The 23,540-nt window shown below is 45.4% G+C and overlaps 1 protein-coding gene across 1 annotated transcript in view; it reads right to left on the reverse strand.

Moving 5' to 3' along the window:
* Positions 1–4,720: 4,720 nt before the first annotated feature.
* Positions 4,721–23,540, reverse strand: part of CASP10 (caspase 10) — a 30,011-nt gene continuing 11,191 nt past the window's right edge. The window contains 5 exon segments of the mRNA XM_032860086.1: positions 4,721–5,133; positions 5,135–5,252; positions 8,654–9,146; positions 11,315–11,423; positions 20,276–20,388. Coding sequence (XP_032715977.1) covers positions 5,077–5,133; positions 5,135–5,252; positions 8,654–9,146; positions 11,315–11,423; positions 20,276–20,388 — 890 coding nt within the window. The 3' untranslated portion in view covers positions 4,721–5,076.

The following is a 23,540-nucleotide window of genomic DNA, read 5'->3' on the forward strand; positions in this document are numbered from 1 at the left end:
GCAAGGGTGTCAAGGTGGGTGTGACAGAGTTGAATGAGGACACCTGGGACTCCGGTTGGATAAAGAGGAAGGGAAGAAGTGAGCAGTGGTGTTGACATTGGAGAAATGGCAGATAGGATCGATGGACTAACAGAGGTCCCAAGGGCCCTGAAGACTGTCAGGGGCAGGGTCCTAGAGAAAGTGAGATGGAATGGGAGCAGGTAGCTGTCAAAAATGTCTGCAGCTGAGGTTGTGGGTAGAGGTACAGATATTGGTAATGACAGGGTTTACTGGACGCAGCACTGGGAGGACATGGTGGTTAGGCTGATTTAAAGGTGGTGGGGAGGGCGCCTATGTGGCTCAGTGGGTTAAGCCTCTGCCTTCGGCTCAGGTCATGATCTCAGGGTCCTGGGATCGAGTCCCGCATCGGGCTCTCTGCTCAGCGGGGAGCCTGCTTCCCTCTCTCTCTCTCTGCCTGCCTCTCTGTCTACTTGTGATCTCTGTCTGTCAAATAAATAAATAAAAAAAATCTTTAAAAAAAATAAAATAAAATAAAGGTGGTGGGGAAGCTCAGGGACAAATGCAGAGTGATATCATGGGAAAGTGTACGCCAAAATGGAATCATAAATGAATTAACTCTTCTTTGTGTGTTCTTCTGCTTTCCAAATATTCCACAATGTGCATATGTTACTAACAATGTAGGAATCAAAGATACTACTCAAAGGTAAAAAGGAAAAAAATCCCTTTATTTATTGGCCATACAATTACTACTATTTACAAGGAACCATCCGCAAACCTCATAGTTATTCCCATTGTAGGGCTGTACAAATATTTCCAGGCATCTCACAGAATCATTTAAAATGAGACCGAATGAGAGATCTGAGTTTCACAGTGTATGTGCTTTGTTTCAAGAAATACTTACTTTAAAATACACATGTATTTGTAGTTGCTGTATTTGCATTTGCATTAAGAAATCCTTTCAATTATCTCTAGGATTCAGAGGTGGGAGCACTGGGCATTGTGGTGGACAGAAATGCAGGCAAAAGTTATCCTGAAAACCTCTTTTGTATTCTCTTTGGGCAATGTAAAGATATCACTTGTACAAAAATAGATTTAAAGAGTAAAAATTCATACAATTTCAAAATTTCAACAGAAGAAAAATCCTTTTAAAAATTCACATATGCAAAAGTTATGTTACAAAGTGGTTGTTTATAATGGCAAATCAGTCTTTCCTTAAACAAGGAATTTCTCCTCCTACTTTTAAAAAAGGATTTCATTTTCAGAAATGTAGCTGCTGTTGAAAGATACAAATGTGTCTTGCCCACAAATGTGATATTCTTACCACATCCTTAAAGGCAAACTACAGACTTGTGAGGAGAGCCAGACTCTACCAGAAACAAAGTAACTCGTCACAAGCAGCATGTGCTTTACTGGAAGATAGTTAAGTAGGTTGTAAGCAGGTTCAAATCACAACAGGGAAAAGGACAATTAGGGCTGGTCTCACAGTGAAACCAGATGGCAAGGATGCAAAACAGGAGATATACACGATTCCAAGTCCTTCCATTTGACACCGAAGCCTGGACCCTGGGTTCTCTAGAGAGGGTCCTTCCAAACTCCCAAAGCCATGGCTTTTGCGTGTAGTGTGAGTTCCCTCCACTGAGTTAAGCAGGGGCAGAGGGATGGTGGACTAGGGGTCTGTCACGTCTCGAGAGGATGGACTGAAGCTTGTTCTAGACAGATTAACTACTGGTACTTGCCAACAGGTCTGAGGACCTTTGGCCCTGGACCCTAATCCATGATACATTAGAGAGTTCAAGGTAAAGTTCATCACTTCCTGGGGGCACTGGGCTGCGGGCACAAAAGCTATTTGTCCGTGCTAAAACACGAAGTGGTCATACAGAAGAGACAGGATCCACTCTAGTAACTGAAGATTATCACCAAAAAGAAATTACAGCATTTCAAATGGCAGGTGGAAGGCTCATAGACCCTGAGAATAAATCCACAAACCTCCAAGGACCTGAAAATTCCAGGCTAAGAACGTGACTAAATCACTCAGAAGTTATCGGTCCAGGAAGATTTTAGGACTCAAGTACGGCACAAAAGTCTCCTACAAAATGAGGTCAACTTCTCATTTGGTCTCCCACCATGGAGACCAGGTTGCTGGAAGAGGGCTGCTGTTCAGTGGTAACCCCCATAGTGTTATACTGGTCAGTGTCTGCTCTGACGATCAGTAACCACACTGTACCTGCTGCCTGTTTGCACCACCTGAGCCCTGGCTAAGGGGAGCCCTAGTGATATCAAACAGGCCCACGAGCATGGTGAGGCCCCACAGCAAAGGCCAAGAGGATGCTGTGGTGACTAGTATCTCTAATAATAAACACCAGTAGTAGTACTATTAAATAACTAACACTTGCATAAGATTCTATAAAAAGTTTCTACATCTGGAAAGTCCCTTTATCTGGTTTGGTCAAAGCCAAACTTTTGAGAAAAAAAAAAAAAAAAAACAGAAAAGAGAGAAAAAATTAACTATAGCTCTCGTAGGGTGAGCACAACAAGGCAAAATGTACAGAAGACTTCACTAGGTCTGCGCATTTCATTCGTCAATGTCTAAGCAGACCGTGTCTATAGCCACTGCCATATACCTGGGACCAAATCCCCTCCTGTGTTTCGCTCTAAATCCCCAGACACACACACACACACACACACACACACACAGAGACAAGAGACAAGTGTGTACACACTCCATTTAGGAGAAACGACTGAAGGATGGGGGTGCTCCTCGTGTCCACATGTGCTCATCTGACTTGCGGTCATCAACGTCTAGTGACTCCTCAGGGCTTGCCGGAGAGCTCTGAAAAGCAACTTGTGGGCTGAATTTAACCTTGCATTAGGCTCTAAGATCCAGCACAACAGAAATATGGAATAGACCCACGGGACCGGGGGGACCTCGGCATCGAACCCCAAATGTCACTGCTGAAGGAGAGTTCCTTAGCGGTGTTTTTCCCAGCTGAGTTCAGAGCCAAGAGCTGGCCTGTTGCTGCTGGGGACACTGTGAATCAGTGAGGGCAGAACCAGTGTTTCCCTCAGAGGACCTCGGTGGGGATGGCTAGAGTGACTTGTTGCAACGATTCAGCTGGAATTAGATGCAAAGGAACTCAAATTCTGCTGTTTCCGTTGAGGTTACTGCCACCTAAAGGTCTTCTATGTACCTCACGTCAACTGCATGTAAATGGAGAGATACATAATATATTTATTATAATATACATATATTATATATTCCTCTAAATCCCTATCTTAAATAGGTCATTTGTCTCTACTCCATAGATAAGGCTTGAAAAACCAGCTGGATTTAGTGTCTCAGAGCAAGGGGGTCACAAGACCAAAGGGAAACCCCAGGTTTCCCTGTCCAGATTCTTGGCTTTTCCTTTTGAACCACACCATCCTTCACTCGCAGAGTTTTATGAAATGGCTAAAAGCTGCATATATTCAACTGGGCAAAGATTAATCACCAGCCGTTAGTTCTGACTTGTACGAACACTGGTTCTAGAAGATCATTCTGATGTGTGCATTTGGGCTCCTTTCCGTGGCGAAGCTACATTCAAATCCATGTAATGATTTGCTCCGTCCACGTCATTACAAGTGTAAAAAACTTATATGACTATTTCTCCCAGCAAATACCCCACAAATTAATGCGACTTCCACAGGATTCACTACAAAATCGGGCATCACTGAGAGTGATGTGTCCTCATTCCCTGACATCTTTCATGAACTTCTGCATATCCAAGGAAACATTCCTAAAACCCTGCTGGGTCCCATGACATCCCAGTTCCCTCCAGTGGGAAATCAGATCCTGTAAACAGTAACAGTCTGGGGGACGGTAGTGAATCTCTTTGGCCTCCTGGGGCCCTAACTTCTTCATCTGGAAATAAAGGCCTTAAGGAGAGGACATTCACCCTCCCTCCTTCAGGAGCTGCAAAAGAAATTCCTCTTGAAATTGAAATAGAAAAAAAAAGTTCACATAAATAAAGATATTCACAACCTTAATGTAAAAAATATCAGGGCTTCTAAGTAGAACCACACGCCCCAAGGCACAGCCAGACAAGTCTCTGACTGAGGAGAGAACGACAGCCCCCGTGAACAGCTTCAGACCGTCAGGCTGCCGCTCTCCTCCATCCTTTGGGCCAGAGGAACAGAGCACGTGGGTGACGAGGAGGGGCCGTTGACCGCAGTCGGCCCAGCGCAGCCACCGAGACGCCCCTGGCCAAGAGGGACGCACGATAGTGCAGACTGAGTCCGGATTCAAGCCTCCCAGGAAGCTGGCACCACGCATCTGCGCGTTTTTGGACAAATGAGACAAACCCATCCCCTTCTTTGCTCTAGTCGGCTTGACGTGAATGTTCTGTCATTGGCATCCGAGACATTCTGCCCAACATGGGATTAACCTCACGCTGTAGAGTCTCTGCTCCCAGAGTGGTCGAGTGTGTGTCTCTTCATTCAGGCGGTCAGCACTCTGGAGCCGAACCTGTACCCAAGCCGAGGGAAACAGCTCGTGCAGGAATACCTTCCTTACACTAAAGCAGGAAACGGGCATCGTACAGGCCAAATTTCCACCTGGGCAGGTGTGCGGGAGAGGAGCCTTAGGAAGGGGAGAGCCGTGCGTGCTCTCTACCATTAGCCAGGGTCCAAAACAAGGCCATGCAGAGGGGACGCACGGCGATAACAAGCGGTGGCGGTGGGGTGGGTCAGGTAGATAGTAATCGAGCTCAGCTAGGGCTAAGGACAGTGGTTCTTGGAGCTCAAAGGAATCTTAAAATGTACCTGGTTCCACCTTTTCCCTCACGGATGCACAAACCAAGGCCGAGCTGCCTTCTCTCAGGGCACACAACTAAACCCAAGACTACCATACGAAGCTTCAAGAAAGAAAGTGTTCTAACATTCAGGCTTGTCAAAAAGAAAAAAGAAGAGAAAGAATTTGCCGCGTCAGAAAATAGGGTATTTCCAGTTATTAGAATGACAGACAGAGGTCAGCTCACCGTCTGTCATGGATTCCTGCGAGGGGCGGGAGGCTGGAATGGCTGACCAAAGCTTCCCTTCAAGTCAAAGAGCCAACGGGAACTCTCTCTTACTAAAGTCTTTCCGGGGGCACAGGGAATACTAGCTTCTTCCGTAGGGTGAAGGCAGGTTGGGGCATCTGTTTCCATTTTCCTTTACTGTCTGCTTTTTGACTCACATCATCGTTGACAGCGGTGAGGATGGACAAGATATCTTCATTTCTGCAGGCAGATAAGGAAAAAAAATTTGCAATCAGGAGACAGAAATCACATCATAGGAAGGTCCTAGAAAGAACCCTAAAGCATGGGGCTTCTTCCTAGCTTAACAGGCCAAGATTCTAACCGGCATCCTGCCACACAGAAAGCAATGCCTATTTCAAAGTTGAAAAAGGAAATGCTAAATTATATGAAGTTTTTGGCTCTACATTTAGTATTTAAGAACACTATCACAGTCACATCTTGCATTTTCATACTTTAAGATTTTATTTATTTATGAGAGAAAGCAAGGAGAGGGAGAAAGAGAGAGGGAGAGCACAAGCAGGGGAGCGGCAGGCAGAGGGAGAGGGAGAAGCAGGCTCTCTGCTGAGTATGGAGCCCAACGTGGGGCTCGATCCCAGGACCCTGGGATCATGACCTGAGTCAAAGGCAGATGCTTAACCGACTGAGTCACTCAGGCGCCCTTTTTTTCTTCTTTTTTTTCTTAACAGCAATCTACACACAATGTAGGGGTTGAACTCATGGCCTTGAGATCAAGAGTCTCATGTACTTCTCATTGAGCAAGCCAGGTGCCTCACACACTACATTTTAAGGCACTTGGTCCACAGAGGAAGTCTGTATATAATTATATGTATTTTTCCACATTTCTCCTCCAAGCTGGTGGATATATAGAGAGAGATAGATGATACATAGATAGATGTTAGAGAGATAGATAGATAGACAGATGGATGGATAGGCGGGTGATAGAGAGAGACCCCACCATTAAGAATGCCCTCTCTGGGGAGGCCTGGGTGGCTCAGTTGGTTAAACGTCTGCCTTTGGCTCAGATCATGATCCCAGGGCCCCAGGATCGAGTCCCCCATCGGGCTTCCTGCTCAGTGGGGAGTCTGCTTAGATTTCTCTCTCCTTCTCCCTCTGCCCCTCCCTCTGCTCACCGCCCCCCCAAATAAATAAATGAAATCTTTTTAAAAATTCCACTGCAAGTTCAGAGGAAAAGGACCACTTCCTGCTGGGAGGAGGAGACACCCCAGAGGAGGTCCCAGAGGAGGCTTTTGAGCCTGGGCTTGTAGGATATTTAGCATTTCCCAAAATGTTCCAGGGCTGGGCCATTCGTATCCTTGGAAGCAAAGCACAGGCTCTGGAGATAGAGCTCAGGTTGTGATTCATGGCTCCATACCTTGGTGACTGCGCGGCCGCAGGCAAGGTGGCTTACCTCACGCTACATTCCCTGTGCCTCAGTGTTCCCAGCTCTAAACTACGGACTCTGACAGGACCCATTTTAGGGGCTACATGAGAAGAAACGAGGTGATTTACAGCACATAAAACCCTGGCCACAATATGCCAATGACCATCCTTTTTACTGTCATTAGTATTACTACTACTTCTCCTCACACGATTGCTACTTTCAGGTGGGAATACAGGCCCTGCCCGGTTCTCAGTCCTCACATCCTGTCTCCCACCAGCTGGGCCCCCCTCCCTGGCTCGTTCTGTGGCTGACTCCTTCCTGTCACTCAGTCTCACTTACAAGATCACCTCTACCGGGGCACCTGGGTGGCTCAGTAGGTTAAAGCCTCTGCCTTCGGCTCAGGTCATGATCCCAGGGTCCTGGGATAGAGCCCCATATCGGGCTCTCTTGTCAGCGGGGAGTCTGCTTCCCTTCCTCTCTCTCTCTGCCTGCCTCTCTGCCTACTTGTGATCTCTGTCAAATAAATAAATAAAATCTTAAAAAAAAAAAAAAAAAAAGATCACCTCTACCAAGAAGCCTTGCTCAAAAAGCTCGCTACTCCATTCTCCATCTTATCTTCTCTGCTTTCTCCATAGCAGATATCCCTTCCTGAAGTTATCTTACTAATTTAAATAGTCACTGCCTTCCATTTTTTTTAAAGATTTTTTTTTATTTATTTGAGAGAGAAAAGAGAGGAAGGGGCAGAGGGAGAGAGAGTCTAAAGCAGACTCCCCACTCAGCACGGAGCCCAGCACGGGACTCAATCCCGTGACCCTGAAATCACGACCTGAGCTGAGACCAAGAGTCGGTTGCTTAACCCACTGAGCCACCCAGGTGCCCCTCCCTCACTTACGTTTTCGTTATCTCTCTTCCTCTCACCGGACAGTAAGCTCCATAAAGAGAGTCCGTCTCCCTCGTTCATAACCATACCCCAAGCTCCTAGCTAAGTACCCAGTAGAGTAGGCATATAGTAAGACCTTGATAAATACTGCCCTTTCCCTGAAGTCACAGGACATTGGTCTTCGGTGACTATGGGGGGTGATGGAGGGAATAGCAAAGAAGGAAAAACTAAAGGTGAGTCAAGATTCCAATTCTGAGTTTCCAGTTCCGAATTCCCAGAAGAGCATGGTGACCGTTCCTAGAAATGGGGATTCAGGAGCAGGAGGCTGCTGGAGAGGGTCGAGCAGATCAACGCAGGACTAGGCACACTGAGTATGAGCTCCAAGGGCCACACGAGGCCGGGATGTGTGGCATGCTGTGAGAAAGCAGCTTCCAGGGACAGCTTAAGCTGCCAAGTGCTATAGGGGGAGAGAATAGGGTCCAGGTGCTAAACCACGGTGAAGGTCCATTTCCAGAGTAGCAGGTAGGGAGCACGGGGCAGACCCAGAAGAAAAGCTGTCAAAGGTATTATAATGCAGAAGGCAACACAGAGGCACTCAGTAGACATGAGTCACTCACAAATGAACAAATTAAAGACCCTCCTAGTTTTACTCCTACTGTTCCCTCTGCCCAGCATAAGGGATCAAGAGTCTCGTCCCAGTTATGTACCTGTCATCTCTAGAAGCTTTCCCTGATCCTTCAAATCGGGGTGAGGTCCTAGTTCTGTGTGTCCCGGTAACACCTATGCTTTACAATGTGCGTTGGCCACAGGGAAGGCTCTTCCCCCCATGTATTCTTTCTATCCCTCTAGACTGTGAGCTACTTGAGGGTAGGGACTGTATTTTTTGTTTTTTGTTTTTTTTAAATTCTGTATCTTCCTTTCCAGTGATATGCTGGTGCTCAATACAGGTTTGTTGGATGGACAGATGTTTGGATGGACGGATGGATGGATGGACGGATGGATGATGGATGATGAGTGGATCAATGGATGGACAGACGGATGGGTGCATGGGTGGGTGTGTGAATAGACAGACGGATGGACAGATTAAGAGGCAGGTGGATGGGCGCCTGGGTGGCTCAGTGGGTTAAGCTGCTGCCTTCGGCTCAGGTCATGATCCCAGGGTCCTGGGATCGAGTCCCGCATCGGGCTCTCTGCTCAGCAAGGAGCCTGCTTCCCTCTCTCTCTCTCTCTCTCTCTGCCTGCCTCTCCATCTACTTGTGATCTCTCTGTCAAATAAATAAATAAAATCTTTAAAAAAAAAAAAAAAAGAGGCAGGTGGATGGAACAACTCAAAACTCTCACCTTGGGACCAAGCTCTTCAGATGATTACACAGAGACTGGATATACCAGCTGCCGTTCTCCACGTGCCGAACGGCTAGGTAGCCAGGGACAGTGGCCATGCCGAGAAGAAAATCCGCCTCATCGGGAATACTCTTCTGAAGGGAAGGGGCCACACGCTCGGGATTTAGAGCATCTGCTTCAATGAATACAGGAGGCTGCATCTTCTTCCCCTGGCAAGCCTGGATGAAAAAGAGTTTGGGCTTATGAGCCAGACCAGGACATTTCTGGGCTGTGAAGTGAGACGTGATCTCCTGAATGGGAATGAGGATCTCATCTGAAGAGTAGACAGCTCCGTATTTCCCATGGCTCAGAACACAGAACACGAAGCAGTCTCCGTCAGCATGGCCTGGATGACACTTGTATTCCCGCAGAACCTCGTCCAGACGTCCTTTGGTCACGTTGTCATATACACATACGCTGAACCCAAGCCACTCAAACACATGCTTCAAGTGCTCTGTAAAAAAAAGAGGAAAGAAAGAGGAAATGATAAAATGAAATGAAATCGAATGGAATGAAACAAAACGGAGGGACGAAACAATGCGGGTAGTTTTATAAAATTGCACAGCAAAGAGCCTGAAGCTTGGAGTTTTTTGTTTTCATAACAGTAAAATTTTACAGCTTACCACCTGCCTCTTTATAGTACCCACGGGGCTACTGCAATGGTCCCGAGTGTAAGCAGAAGCACGGGTTTCACCCTATGTCCCAGATAAGGAAGCCAAGGCCCGGGACTTTCCCACAGTCACCAATGGGTTCGTGGAGGAGCCAGGGCTCAAACAGGTTTTCTCCAGCAGACGCACCATGCTTTTCCCCCAGCCATGGAGTCCTACGTGGTCAGGGACTCTTGTCTGTCTTTCAGCAGGTTGGTGACAACCCCGCTATGGTCCAGATGTTTGTAGCCCATGAAAAGATGCTCAACATTGCTCAGCATCAGGGAAATAGAAATTGAAACCACACTGAGATACAATCTCGCACCTGTCAAAATGGCTAAAACACAAGAAAAAGACATGCTGGCAAGGATGCGGAGAACGGGGAGCCCTCCTACCCTGTTGGTGGGGATGCAAACTGGGGCAGCCACTCTGCAGAACAGCATGGAGGTCCCTCAAAATGTTAGAAATAGAACTACCCTGGGTCGCCTGGAGGGTCTCAGTCAGTTAAGCATCTGCCTTCAGCTCAGGTCTCGATCCCAGGGTCCTGGAATCAGAGTCCCATATTGGATTCTCTGCTCAGCAGGGAGTCTGCTTCTCTCTCTACCCCTCCCCCTGCTCTTACTCTCTCTTGCACTCTCGCTCTCTCAAATAAATAAATAAATAAATAAGGACCACCCTATGATCCAGCAACTGCACTACTGGGTATTTACCCAAAGCAGACAAAAATACAGATTCAAAGAGAAACATGTACCCCAATGTTCATAGCAGCGTTATCAACTATAGCCAAACTATAGAGAGAATCCAAATGTCCATCAGCTGAAGAATGGATAACAAAGATGTGGTGTGTGTGTGTGTGTGTGTGTGCACGCGCGCACATATATACACACAATGGAATATTACTCAGCCATCAAAAAGAATGAGATCTTGCCATTTGCAACAACACAGATGGAGCTAGAGGGTATGATGCTAAGTGAAGACAGTCAGAGAAAGATAAATGCCATATGATCTCACTCATAGGTGGAATTTAAGAAAGAAAACAGATTAACATAAGGGAAGGGAGAAAAGAAAAAAAGGAGAGAGGGAAACAAGCCATAAAAGACTCTTAACACTAGAGAATAAACTGAGGATTGGCAGAAGGAGGTGGGCGGGGGATGGGTAGATGGGAGATGGGAGGGAATTTGTTATGATGAGCACTGGGTGGGGTTTTTTGGTTTTGTTTTTAAAGATTTTATTCATTTATTTATTTGAGTGAGAGAACATGAGAGGTGAGAGGCTCAGAGGGAGAAGCAGACTCCCTCCTGAGCTGGGAGCCCGATTCGGGACTCGGTCCTGGGACCCCGAGATCACGACCTGAGCCGAAGGCAGTTGCTTAACCAACTGAGCCACTCAGGTGCCCCTGAGCACCAAGTGTTGTATGTAAGTGATGAACCACTAAATTCTATTCCAGAAACCAATACTGCACTGTATGTTAATCACCTAAAATTTAAATTACAAAAAGTTTGTGTCCCCCCCAAAATTCATAGGTTCAAATCCTAACCCCCAACGTTAGGGGATGAGGAAGCAGGGCCTTTGGGAGGTGATGAGGTTGTGAAGGTAGAGCCCACAGGGAGACTCCAGAAAGCTCTCTCACCCCTTCTTGCCAAGTGAGGTTGCAGCACAAAGACTGCCATCTAGGAAGCAGGCTCTCACCGGGCATCAAAATGTCAGAGCCTTGATCTTGACTTCCCAGCCTCCAGAACTGTTAGAAATAAATGTTCGTTGTTTATAAGCCATCTCATTTATGGTATTTCGTTAGTGCAGCCCAGGTGAACTATGGCACCAGGGACATACAAGAGGCCAGAGACATTTACAATATTTATAATAGCATCCTTACATTTAAATGGAAGATTAAAAGTACAGAATGAAAACGTGAAAATAAAAAAGTGATTGTAAGATCCCCAACTTGCATTTGATATACTATTCCAGATGTTCTTACCAGCATCTTTATCAGTCCCTGGTCTGTCGTCCATTGAGGTAAACGTGTGGTTATTGACAACCACACAGTGGCCTCTGTGTCTCCGATCCATCCTGTACACACCTGCCTCCTTGAAAGAAGAGACAGAACCGCTTATTAGGAAATCCGCATTTTAAGGGTTCCGTGTTTCTAACCAGCCACGCCAACTATCAGTACCAAAGGCTGAGCACTCTCCAGGGTTCGGATCCTGGCCTGGAATTAATCACGTAAGTCTAAGGTAGAATGCCAGATACTGATTAAAATTCAGACCTCATTTGGTTTGACCCCAGACTGTCAACTAGCAGCGTCAAATAACAGAATATGTGTTTTAACTTTGGCAAATCAAGAGCTTATGCAAAACATCTTCCTTTCCAGATCAGCCGAGTGAAGAAAGAGTAAGTAAGGATCTAACGAGATAACAAATCTATCAGATGCTTATCGCTTGTCCTCTGGTAAGATCCTGGAGTATTCTGACTCCTCTGAAAAGGTTCGAAGGCCATCCGGTTAACAGCCTGTGACGCCAAATAAGCCGAGTGGGCTTCGGGGGTGGGGGGCTCTGTGTGGCTAACATGATCTCCTCAAAACATGGCATGTCTTTGATCCAAGCAGAAAAGAATCAGCTTCAGTCGACAGAAAAGAAAATTCCACCCGGAAATAATTCAAAGGCTCTATGGGACTGTGATGGTGACAGCACTGCCTCCACGGCCAAAGGTGAACACACAGAGAGAGGACGAACAGTGACGGGAACAGCCCTGAGCCCTCAGAGTCATTAAGGGATGGACCCTCGGGCAGAGAAGACCTGAAGAAACCCTCTAAAACCTCTGTTTCAGAAGGGAGAGCGCTGGCAGATGCTCCCAACATCTCCGTGGAGACCAGGTTGCTCTGTTGCCTGGAAAGGGAAGTTCTCAGACTCTTCAAATATCTGTCCCCAAACATTTAGATTTTCTGACAGAGGATGGGCTGGGAGTCGAGATCCCATGAATCCGCTTAAGTGTTTCCAGCCGAAAGTTTGGGTGGGGGACAGCATGGATACCGAGAAGCTGCTCGAACACCAAGAAGTTCACAAAGAGGGGAGACAAGGGAAGTGCAGAGACCCAGTCTGGACAGGTCGAAAATCAGTCCACAGCCCAGGGATTAAAAGAGTCACATCTTGGGCACCGGCTAAGCATTGCACTGTTTTGAAGTGTTCCTGCAACCTCCTTGGTTCCTCTAAATAAGAATCCGCCCAAGAGATGAGGCCAGAGACGGGTTGTCACATGACACTACAGGAAAATGAAACTTGAAGCTTTTCTTCTCCCACACCCTGCAAGCTTTGAGTAGAATCCAGCAAGCTCTGCCCCGTCCTCTGGGGCCAGGGTTAATTATTAACTACAGTTGAGGGTCAGTCCTGGGTGCACAGCTCAGGCTGCATGAATTCAGTTTCCCCGGACCATAGAACACACCAGAAGGGAGCCAACCTGTGGTTGTACAGAGCACCTGTGAACTCCTCCTCACATTAGGAGAAGGTAATGCTCCAGGGATGTCCCAACTTCCAAACCACAGAATTGCAAAACTGAAAGAAACTTTCACTTTTCAGAGAAGGGAAGCCATTGTCTGACCTCCTGGAGCTAGACAGAGGGAGAGCTGGGTCTTCAAAGGGGGAAGCCTTGGAGTCGGACTGCTGGGTTCAGACCCCAGCTTCAGTCCTTTCTAGTTGTACGACCTTTGAGGAAAGTACTAGACCTCTTGAGTCCCCACTTCCTCATCATTAAGCGATAATAACCATGGTACCTATCTCCAGGTGACTGAAGGATTCAATGAGGTAAGCACTAGAAAGTTCTTAGATCAGGGCTGGCACATGACAAGTTCTCAGTAATGGTAACTCCCATCGAGACTTTACCATACAATCTCCTGCTTAGGCGGAGAGCAGAGATTCCTAGGAAAGCCAAGGGTTTGGACTCTGAAGTTTACATTTCCAGAAAAAAAAAAACAATATAAAGAATGGCCTCTGATAATCAGTACATATCACAGAGAGACTACACCAAAAACCTCTTCATAAGCCATTCAACCCTGTAGCCGATTCTGGAATATCTTCCCTGAGATAATGGTTTTGGGGCAAGGATTCAAGGCACTAAACATAACAAGGACCTCTCTCCCTCTGAAAAACACAAAGCAGCATCTGGAGCCACACGCCAGATGTTTCCACGGAGTCAGCATCCTGCTCTGTCATGCGGGCCTGTGGGTCTCAGCCCTAGTAGGGTTTTCCATCCCCCGTTCCAGAGGGTGAGTTCATTCTGAAGGGCGGGGGGAGAGCAACTGCCCGCATTCCCCAGATGTTATTGCGCAAGGTCTCAGACCCAAAACCACCCAGCCCCTCCATCCTCCGCAGAAAAGCCTGGTATCGTCTATCTATGCCTGAATTGACTTAAGAAATGATTCCTCGACTCATTTGTTAACTCTCTCCCAAGTCACCTCACACTGCTTGGTGTATGTCAGATGCTTCTACTCCTGCCATTCTGATCCAACTTATGTGAAGTGTATTAGAAACACCTACCATTACTCCTTGAAGGCTGATCTTGCCGGGAACCCTTCTGTTCAGGAAAACAGGAAATGAATGAAACACAGGAAATCCACAGCTAGGACGAAGGCCGAAAACCCGGACTCGATGCAGAGAAGGAAGGATACTTTATCCCCAGTCCCAGAAAAGGTCAGCAGCGGGTGACAAAAAGAGAGTCGGTGCTCTTGCTTTCAAAGGAGGGGGTTCACAAAGACACAGTGCCCAAAATACGATGTACGGCACATGCACAAGCATATTAATTCACTGCAGTATTTGGAACAACTAAAGACTAGAGAGAAGCCGAATGTCCAGCAGTAGAAAGTGCAGGAAAGAGCTGTGGTCCATCCGCACAGTGGAGCAGGACGGAGAAGACATTGCACACTTCTCCACGAGATACCGTGACATGAAGGAAGTGAAGCGAGGAATAGTATTTTCATGGGCTAAGGAAGGGGAGACATGGTTGGGTTTTTTTTTTTCCCAGAAGTAACAGTAAGAGAACTAAAAAAAAAAGGCAATCTGGGGCAGTGGAAGGGGGGCAGGAATGGAATGTAGCCTCCTGTGAGTTTAGGCTCCTGACAGTTTTGCCCTAAGTCTTATGTAACATTCTCAATCTGGCTCAGTGTTAAGCCTCTGCCTTCAGCTCAGGTCATGATCTCAGGGTCCTGGGATCAAGCCCTGCATCGGTCTCTCTGCTCAGCGGGGAGCCTGCTTCCCGCCCCCCACCGCCTGCCTCTCTACCTACTCGTAATCTCTCTCTCTGTCAAATAAATAAATAAAATCTTTCCAAAAAATCGACCATTAGATACAAAATGGAAACATCACTGAGGGCCCTCAGCGTTGGTGTGTGATCTTCCCCACTCACTCCACCCCAAGCCCCTTGCCCTCAGCCTGCAACAGAAACCCCAGAGATGCTCTGGGGAGGGGCCAACGTTGTCACTGGCCATGTGGTGGGCAGCCCTAGGAGACTGTCTGAGGTGACCGGCAAGTCACCCCCAAGTCTCTCGGGCTGCCTCCCTCCTGGAGCCCTCCGGGCTTCTGGCTGCAAGAGGGGAATTTAGCTTCAGGCCAGACCGGAGAGCTGCACGTCTCCCTCCCAGACTGCACAATACCAGAATCCCCCGACTCTGAGGAACAAAACTGCAAAAAATCTCAGTTTCACTTTCCAAAACACGTCCGGCCATTCTTTCCCGAAGCCGCGTTTTCCTTCCTGCAAAATGCGAGAGTTTCTCTCGGCCACATCCGGGGCCAAACAGGCTGCTTACTGGGCTTGCCCACTTGGTTGTGAAAGCCCTGAAAGGATTTTCTGGGATTCGGGGCAACACACATGCCTCCCCAGGTTCTGCCCCAGGTTTTCTTGATTTGTCTCCTGCCTTGTGCTCACAACATCGGCCAGAACAGGGACGAGAGACAAGCTTTAAGGTCTGCCTGGCTAATTTCTCTGACAATGTCGCCCCTTCTGCTGACAGCCCCAAATCTCCATGTCAGAGAGGAAGGAGTGACCTGTGGCCTGGCCGCATGCACGCTTCTTTCCACTGTTTACAAATAATAAGGGTCCAATAAAGCCTTAAAAGGAAGCTGTTGTTAGGTCTCAACAGAGAGACGTGCCTCTCCAAGAAGGTCCTGTGCCACACTCAAAAATAGTGATTTGGCTTTTTAATGTTCAAGTCATTAATTAGGGGATGTTATTGAAATACACTGATTTGGTTTTTAACATTAAATTCATTGATTAGGGGATGTGATGCCCTCATTAAATGCAATGGTTGGCAGTGCTCTTTTACATAAGAAAACCGGCCAGGTGCAAATGAAACTTGGTATGATTCACCAAGTTCCATTTTATCCAGGGGCAGGATCGCCTAGATAGTTTTTAAGACACCTTTCAATCCCGAGAGTCAAGGAAAAGGTTTGTAATGTGAGGTGCTGCCTCTCCCAGCACCTCCAACACTCCCAGCTCCACGTAGGCTAGCCCCCTTCATCATGCCAAGGCCAGAGTCCAAGGTCAGCAAAACAGCTACATTTCAGATACCAAGGTTGAGCCACACCCTTACAAACGACTGAATCTCTAAGGCAAACAGCAAAGTCCTGCGCGTGCGTGTGTATGTGTGTTTTCTACACTCACATAAGTATCTGAGCATACACAAAACTAGTTGAAAGAGTAGGTGCGAAGAAGGATTAAATTTAGTGAGCAGAATAAAAACTTCTGGGGAAGAAAGAAGGGCTCTTATAAACGTGGAGAAAATACTGGAATTTGAAAATCATTGCTTTGCAACCAACAAGTAAATATTGACTCACACCAGAATCACCAAAGGATACTCAATCTAGCAGAAATTTTTTTTTTTTTAAGATTTTATTTATTTGACAGAGATCACAAGAAGGCAGAGAGGCAGGCAGGAGTGGGCCAGTAGGCTCCCCACTGAGTAGAGAGCCCTATGCGGGGCTCGATCCCAGGATCCTGAGATCATGACCCCAGCTGAAGGCAGAGGCTTAACCCACTGAGCCACCCAGGTACCCCATTCTAGCAGAAATTCCTAATGCTGAGGGGGGATATTTGTATGGTCTCAAAATGTCTCCCCACCACTTGCTTATTAGTTGCAAGGGAAAATTAGTAGCTATAAAAAACTAACTGTAGGGTGCCTGGGTGGCTCAGTGGGTTAAGCCTCTGACTTCGGCGCAGGTCATGATCTCAGGGTCCTGGGATCGAGTCCCACATCGGGCTCTCTGCTCAGCAGGGAGCCTGCTTCCTCCTCTCTCTCTCTACCTGCCTCTCTGCCTACTGTGATCTCTGTCTGTCAAATAAATAAATAAAATCTTTAAAAAACAAACAAACAAAAAAAAACCTAACTGTACAGAGAAGAAATCAGACAACTTCTTGACCAAATAATCAAAATTAGCATCACAGATTGGGGCGGGGGGGGGGGGGAGCAGATGGACACCACTGCCTCCAGATGTGATGGGTGCATCATTTAGGTAATATCCTGGGGAGAATATATAGCTTGAAACGAATCATGGGCAAACCACACATCAAAAATGAGGAAAATTCCATTTTTTTTAAATAAAAGATGGTAGTGGGGGTGACTGTATTCTTCAAAAATGTTAATGTCATAAAGAAAAATTGTAGAAATGTTTAAGATTAAGGGAGACTACAGAGACATGATAATACCATAATGATCCCAGATGAATTACATACTAGAGGGGAAAAAAGCTACAAAGAATATTAATGGATAACAGACAAAATTGGAACATGGCACCTGAACGTGATGAAAGTATTGTATTAAGTAAACTTTGTGGCATCAAGAACTATACTATAGTTTTGTACAAAAATATCCTTATTCTTAGGAAATAACACCATAAAGTATTCAGCAGTAAAAAACCATGATGTGGGCAAGTTACTCAAAAAGTTCAGAAAAAAATTCTGTGTTTACATAAATAGATGACAGAGAAAGAGAAAGCTCACAAAGGTTAAGGCACATGGGGTAAAAATCAACAACACGTAGGCGAATCTGGTGAAACTGTATACATAGTGCCCTTAGTCACATTCTTTCAACGTTTCCATAAGATTGAAATTATTTCCAAATTTAAAGGTTAAAAATGGTCAATGTAAAAATATGAAATCATGGAAGACGTAAAGAGGCTATCAAAGAATTTTTTAAAGAATAAAAAGGGGGCGCCTGGGTGGCTCAGTGGGTTAAGCCTCTGCCTTCGGCTCAGGTCATGATCTCAGGGTCCTGGGATTGAGCCCCACATCGGGCTCTCTGCTCAGTGGGGAGCCTGCTTCCCTTCCTCTCTTTCTCTGCCTGCCTCTCTGCCTACTTGTGATCTCTGTCAAATAAATAAATAAAATCTTAAAAAAAAAAAAAAGAATAAAAAAGAAAACTTCCACAAACCACCCAATTAAAAAGTTGGCAAAGGGCTTGAACACACATTTCTCTAAGAAAGATAATACAAATGGTCACCAAGCACACGTAAAGCCGCTCGACGTCACTAATCATTAAGGAAATGCAAATGAAAACTACCGTGAGACACCATCCCACACCCGCAATGATGGCTACCATTACAAGAAGGAGAGAGCAAGTGTTGGCAAGGATGTGGAGAAACTGGAATTCTTATGCATTACTGGCAGAAATGGAAAATAATGCTGCTGCTGTGAGAAACAGTATGGCGGTTCCTCAAAAACTCAAATAGAGGGGCCCCTGGGTGGCTCCATCGTTAGGTGTCTGCCTCCGGCTCAGGTCATGATCCCGGGGTCCTGGGATCCAGCCCCACATCGGGCTCCCTGCTCGGCAGGAAGCCTGCTTCTCCCCCTCCAGCTTCCCCTGCTTGTGTTCCCTCTCTCGCTGTGTCTCTCTCTTTCTCTCTCTGGCAAATACACATATAAAATATGTTTTAAAAATTTTATTTAAAAATCATTTAAAAATTTATTTAAAAATTTATTTTAAAATGATTTAAAAATTTATTTAAAAATTATTTAAAAATTAGGAGAAGAGTAAATGAAACAAGTTGGGATTGGGAGGGAGACAAACCATAAGTGACTCTTAATCTCACAAAACAAACTGAGGGTTGCTGGGGGGAGGGGGGTGGGGTTATGGACATTGGGGAGGGTATGTGCTATGGTGAGTGCTGTGAAGTGTGTAAACCTGGAGATTCACAGACTTGTACCCCTGGGGGAAAAAAAAATATATGTTTATAAAAAATAAAAAATAAATAAAAATAAAAAAATTATTTAAAAATTTATTTTAAAAATAAACAAACATATAAAATCTTTTAAAAAATGATATAGAGAATTACCATATAATCCAGCAATTCCACTTCTAGGTATGTACACACGAGAACAGAGAGCACCATCTCGAAGAGATATGTGCACGCCCATGTCCACAGCAGCATTATTCACAAGAGCCAAAAGATGGAAGCAACCCGCGTGTTCACCGAAGGATGAAGGGAGGAACAAAACACAGCACAGACACAATGAAATATGAGTCTGCCTTAAAAAGGAAGAAAATTCTGACATGGATGAACTATAATGAGGACATTACAGGAAGTGAAATATGCCAGTCACAAAAAGACAAATATTGTATGAATTCACTTCTACGAGGTAAACAGAGTAGCCAAATTTAGAGAGATATAAAGTTGAAGGCTGTTCGCCAGGGGCTGCGGGGGGTGGGGGGGATGGGAGTTCTTGTTTAATAGAGAGAGCGGTTCAATTCTGCAAGACAGAGCTCTGGATATTGGTCATACAACAACATAAATGTACTTAACAATATTGAATTGCACATTTAAAAATAATGATGATGGTAAATTTTATGTTGTCTTTTACCACAATTAAAAACAACAAAAAAGGGCGCCTGGGTGGCTCAGTGGGTTAAGCTACCGCCTTCGGCTCAGGTCATGATCTCAGGGTCCTGGGATCGAGTCCCGCATCGGGCTCTCTGCTCAGCGAGGAGCCTGCTTCCCTTTCTCTCTCTCTCTCTCTCTCTGCCTGCCTCTCCATCTACTTGTGATCTCTGTCAGGTAAATAAATGAAATCTTTAAAAAAAAAAAAAAAATTTAAAGGCCAAGATAATTTCCTTGAGGCTAACTGATGTTAGCAAAAGAAAACTGCCCAAAACTGCTGGGAAGAAATGTAAATCCCAGGGAAGACCGTCATATGTGTCTCTCAAGGATCATGATCACGTTGTTAAGAAACAGACTGCAGGGGTCGCCTGGGTGGCTCAGTGGGTTAAGCCGCTGCCTTCGGCTCAGGTCATGATCTCAGGTTCCTGGGATCGAGTCCCGCATCGGGCTCTCTGCTCAGCAGGGAGCCTGCTTCCCTCTCTCTCTCTCTGCCTGCCTCTCTGTCTAGTTGTGATCTCTCTCTCTGTCAAATAAATAAATAAATAAATCTTTAAAAAAAAAAAAAAAAAAGACTGCAAATCTCGCCTTGTTTCCCCTGTACTCACCCTTCTACTGCTGGGCACTACAGGAACCCGAATCTTGTCCTCTGGAAAGGACAGACTACATAATTTGTAGCCCCGTGCAAGATAAAATGTGAGGCCCCTTATTCAAACATGATCAAGAATTTTAAAACCGTGACCACTGATTATTAAAAAAGCATGGGCCGAGCGGGGATCACACAGGCTGTAAGTTCAGGACGCTGGCCTTGATCGAGTGGCACAGATAAGAACAGAACCATTTCACAACAATCTGGTGGTGTCCTGGAGTCCATTCAAACCAGCTAGCGAAAGCCATCGTCAGATTTTCAGAAATTCTGGCATCGAATTGATGTCATGTGAGTAACATGGAATCAGCCGTGGTGGGAACATTTACATCAAACAGTACACATCAGGGTCTGTCTCTCTCTCTTTTTTTTGGGGGGGGGTGTGGAGGGTGGAGAGAAGAGTTGGTGGTTAACATTGACCAGACACCAATGAACCTACCGGTAAGGCTTCTAACAACGGCTCCACATCATAACAGGGGAACATTTCTTCCTCTCCTTGGGGCAATAACGCAGGTTCCTTGTCTACCACACGTGTGGGAGGAGCCTGGGAGGCTGCAAACAGAACCACAGATAGTAAGACAAAATTCAACACCTGACTAGGAGCAATCCAAGATAACCAAGCAGCAACAGAAATTATTTTATAGGGACCTGAAGATTTAATTTAATCTTACTGTAATTATGATACATTATTTTATCTTTTAATTTTTATTTTATTTTATTTATGTATTATATGTTTTATTTTATTTATTTATTGGACAGAGAGATCACAAGTAGGCAGAGAGGCAGGCAGAGAGAGAGGAGGAAGCAGGCTCCCTGCTGAGCAGAGAGCCGGATGCGGGGCTCAATCCCAGGACCCAGGGATCATGACCTGAGCTAAGGCAGAGGCTTTAACCCACTGAGCCACCCAGGCGCCCCAATCTTTTCAGTTCTTTAGTCCTTCATCCTCAATGGAAGAATTAAGGCCAAGCTCTTAGGACTATACTAAAGTCAATACTGAAATATTACTTATTATCTAGGATATAGTAATAAACATATGTTTGATCTCTGGTCTTTTTTTCCTGGCACAGAGCTCTTAAAACTCTTGGAATCTCTGAAGTGCTAAGTGTCTCTTGCTAATAAGAGGCTAAGGAGATGACTGGGGCTCCTGGGTAGCCTCTGGAGGGGAACAGGCAGGGTGCCAGAGGAATGAACAGTGGTCAGAGAGTTGGAACTTTCGACCCCACCCTCAGACCTCTGGGAAGGCAAGCAGGGCTGAGGCTGAATTAATCATAATGGCCAATGATTTAATCAATCATGCCTCTACATGAGGCCTCCGTGTAAGAACCCCTACCCGAAGGGGCTTGGAGAGCTTCCAGATTGGGGAGTATGTGGAGATGCTGGGAGGGAAAGCTGGAGCCAGACTGGAATCTTTATGCTCCTTCTCTCACACCTTGCCCTATGCATTTCTTACATCTGGCTATTGCTGAATCCAATCTTTTTAATAATAAACAAATAATTTATGGGGCGCCTGTGTGGCTCAGTGGGTTAAGCCTCTGCCTTCGGTTCAGGTCATGATCTCAGGGTCCTGGGATCGAGTCCCGCATCGGGCTCTCTGCTCAGAGGGCAGCCTGCTTCCCCCTCTCTCTGCCTGCCTCTCTGCCTACTTGTGATCTCTGTCAAATAAATAAATAAAATCTTAAAAAAAAATTAATTCCGTAAGTATACAGTTTTCCTGAGTTCCGTGAGCTGTTCTAGCAAATGACTGAACCTGAGAAGGGGGTCATGGGAACCCTCAGTTTGTAGCCAAATCAGACAGAAGCCATGGATGTTCTGGGGACCTACTAACTTGCGAATGGTGTCTGAAGTGGGGGGCAGTCTTAGGGCACTGAGCCCTTAACCTAATTTAGTTAAGGTCTGTGCAAACTCTGGTTAGTGTCAGAATTGGATTAAATCACAGGACGCCCAGCTGGTGTCTGCTGAGACTTAGAGAATTGTCTTGGTATGGAAAAATCCTAGCCATCTATGTCAGAAGTGCTCCAGAAGTGTTGGTATGAATAGTAGCAGAGGAAAACAAATTTGTTCGAAGAAAGGAAGAAAGAAAGATGAAAAGTGGAAAAAAGAATAACAAGTTTGTTTGTTTGTTTTCTTTCGACACCCAAAAGAGATCACACAACAGGCAGGTTGTAGAAAAGAAAAATCAAAATCCGAATTCTTCTGATATAACGCTCAGGTCTCAAGACCCACTGAGGCATTTACTACATGAACACTAGAGTGCCTCCTCCTGAGTTCAAGGATCCAAGAATCATCTGCCCACTTGCGTTGTGTATTTTGTGGGGGATACGAACTGCACGAAAATGGCAATGTGATCAGAAAAAAAACAACTCTCTGCATTCAGTGTTCAGTGAGGATTCTAAATGTACTTTTACCATCAACTCCCCGTTTTTTTTACTTCTCATTTGATAACTCTGGTTAGAAGAATCATTTTTATTCTTCTAACTCTTACTTAAATTATGCATTTATTCATTGTTCCAGTTATATTTTGAGATTTTTATCAATTTAACAACAGGGTATTTTGTTCCTCAACTCATTTTGCATTTATAGAATTAATTTTTTTTAAGATTTTATTTTTTATTTATTTGATGGAGTGAGAGAGAGAGAGCACGTGCACAAGCAGGGGGAGTGGGAGAAGCGGGCTGCTCAGCAGGGAGCCCTATTTATAGAATTCTTAGAGAGGAGTTCCTTTCAGTAGTTTCGTTTTTAAGCAAAGACATTTGCACAGCAGACTGACTCGCTGAATTAAAATATGGGTGTGGTATAAAAGCTTCATGAATATACTCATGCAATTTTTAAAGATTTTATTTATTTACCAAAGAGAGAGAGAGCAAGCAGGGGGAGCAGCAGAGGGAGAGAGAGAAGCAGGCCCCTGGCTGAGCAGGGAGCCCAATGCAGGGCTTGCTTCCAGGACCCAGAGATCATGACCTGAACCAAAGGTAGATGCTTAACTGACTGAACCACCCAGGCGCCCCTATACTCATGCAGTTTTATTTGTAGCTCTTGTTTAACAGTGGAGAAATAGGACCTGAGGAAGCACAAATACTTAGCATACTGATACACAGTAAGGCAACCAGGTTTTATTTCCACCTTCTGCTATCACCTTTAGTGATACTGCCTTTACAAGACAGGTTTAGGAAAAAAAAAAAAAAAAAACAAGGAAATAAAATTCTTCTTCTTCTCTGATAGTAATTTCTGAGACTATGAAAGTTTTTAATGACTTTCTGACAAACATATTCATAGCAACATGTTTTATTCTAGGCCAGGCATGCATTTTATAGGAATTACTTCATTTGATCCTCGAAACACCCATGAGGTAGGTACTGTTATTATCCCCACCTTACAGATGGGGAAAGTGAAAGGTTAAGAAGTGATCCACTAACCCGTTAATAAGCGGAGTCCTGGCAATCTGACTCCACAGACCTCATTCTTAAACCCTGTGCTATCCTGCATTGTTTTTTTCTGTTATTTCATTCAAAACGATGTTCTATACTCTCACCCCCATGTATGAATGAGGAAAAGACATTTATCTAAAACTACTTCTCTTCGCTAGAATATAAGCTCCAGGAGAGCTGGGGCTTTGCTTTATATATATTGCTAAGTCTCCAACTTCAACAACTGTGCCTAGTTCAGAGCATGCGTTTAATAAATATGTTTTGAATGAACAGATGAGG

This window comes from Lontra canadensis, unplaced genomic scaffold, assembly GCF_010015895.1.
Source record: "Lontra canadensis isolate GAN:19392208 unplaced genomic scaffold, GSC_riverotter_1.0 scaffold18, whole genome shotgun sequence".
Lineage (NCBI taxonomy): Eukaryota > Metazoa > Chordata > Mammalia > Carnivora > Mustelidae > Lontra > Lontra canadensis.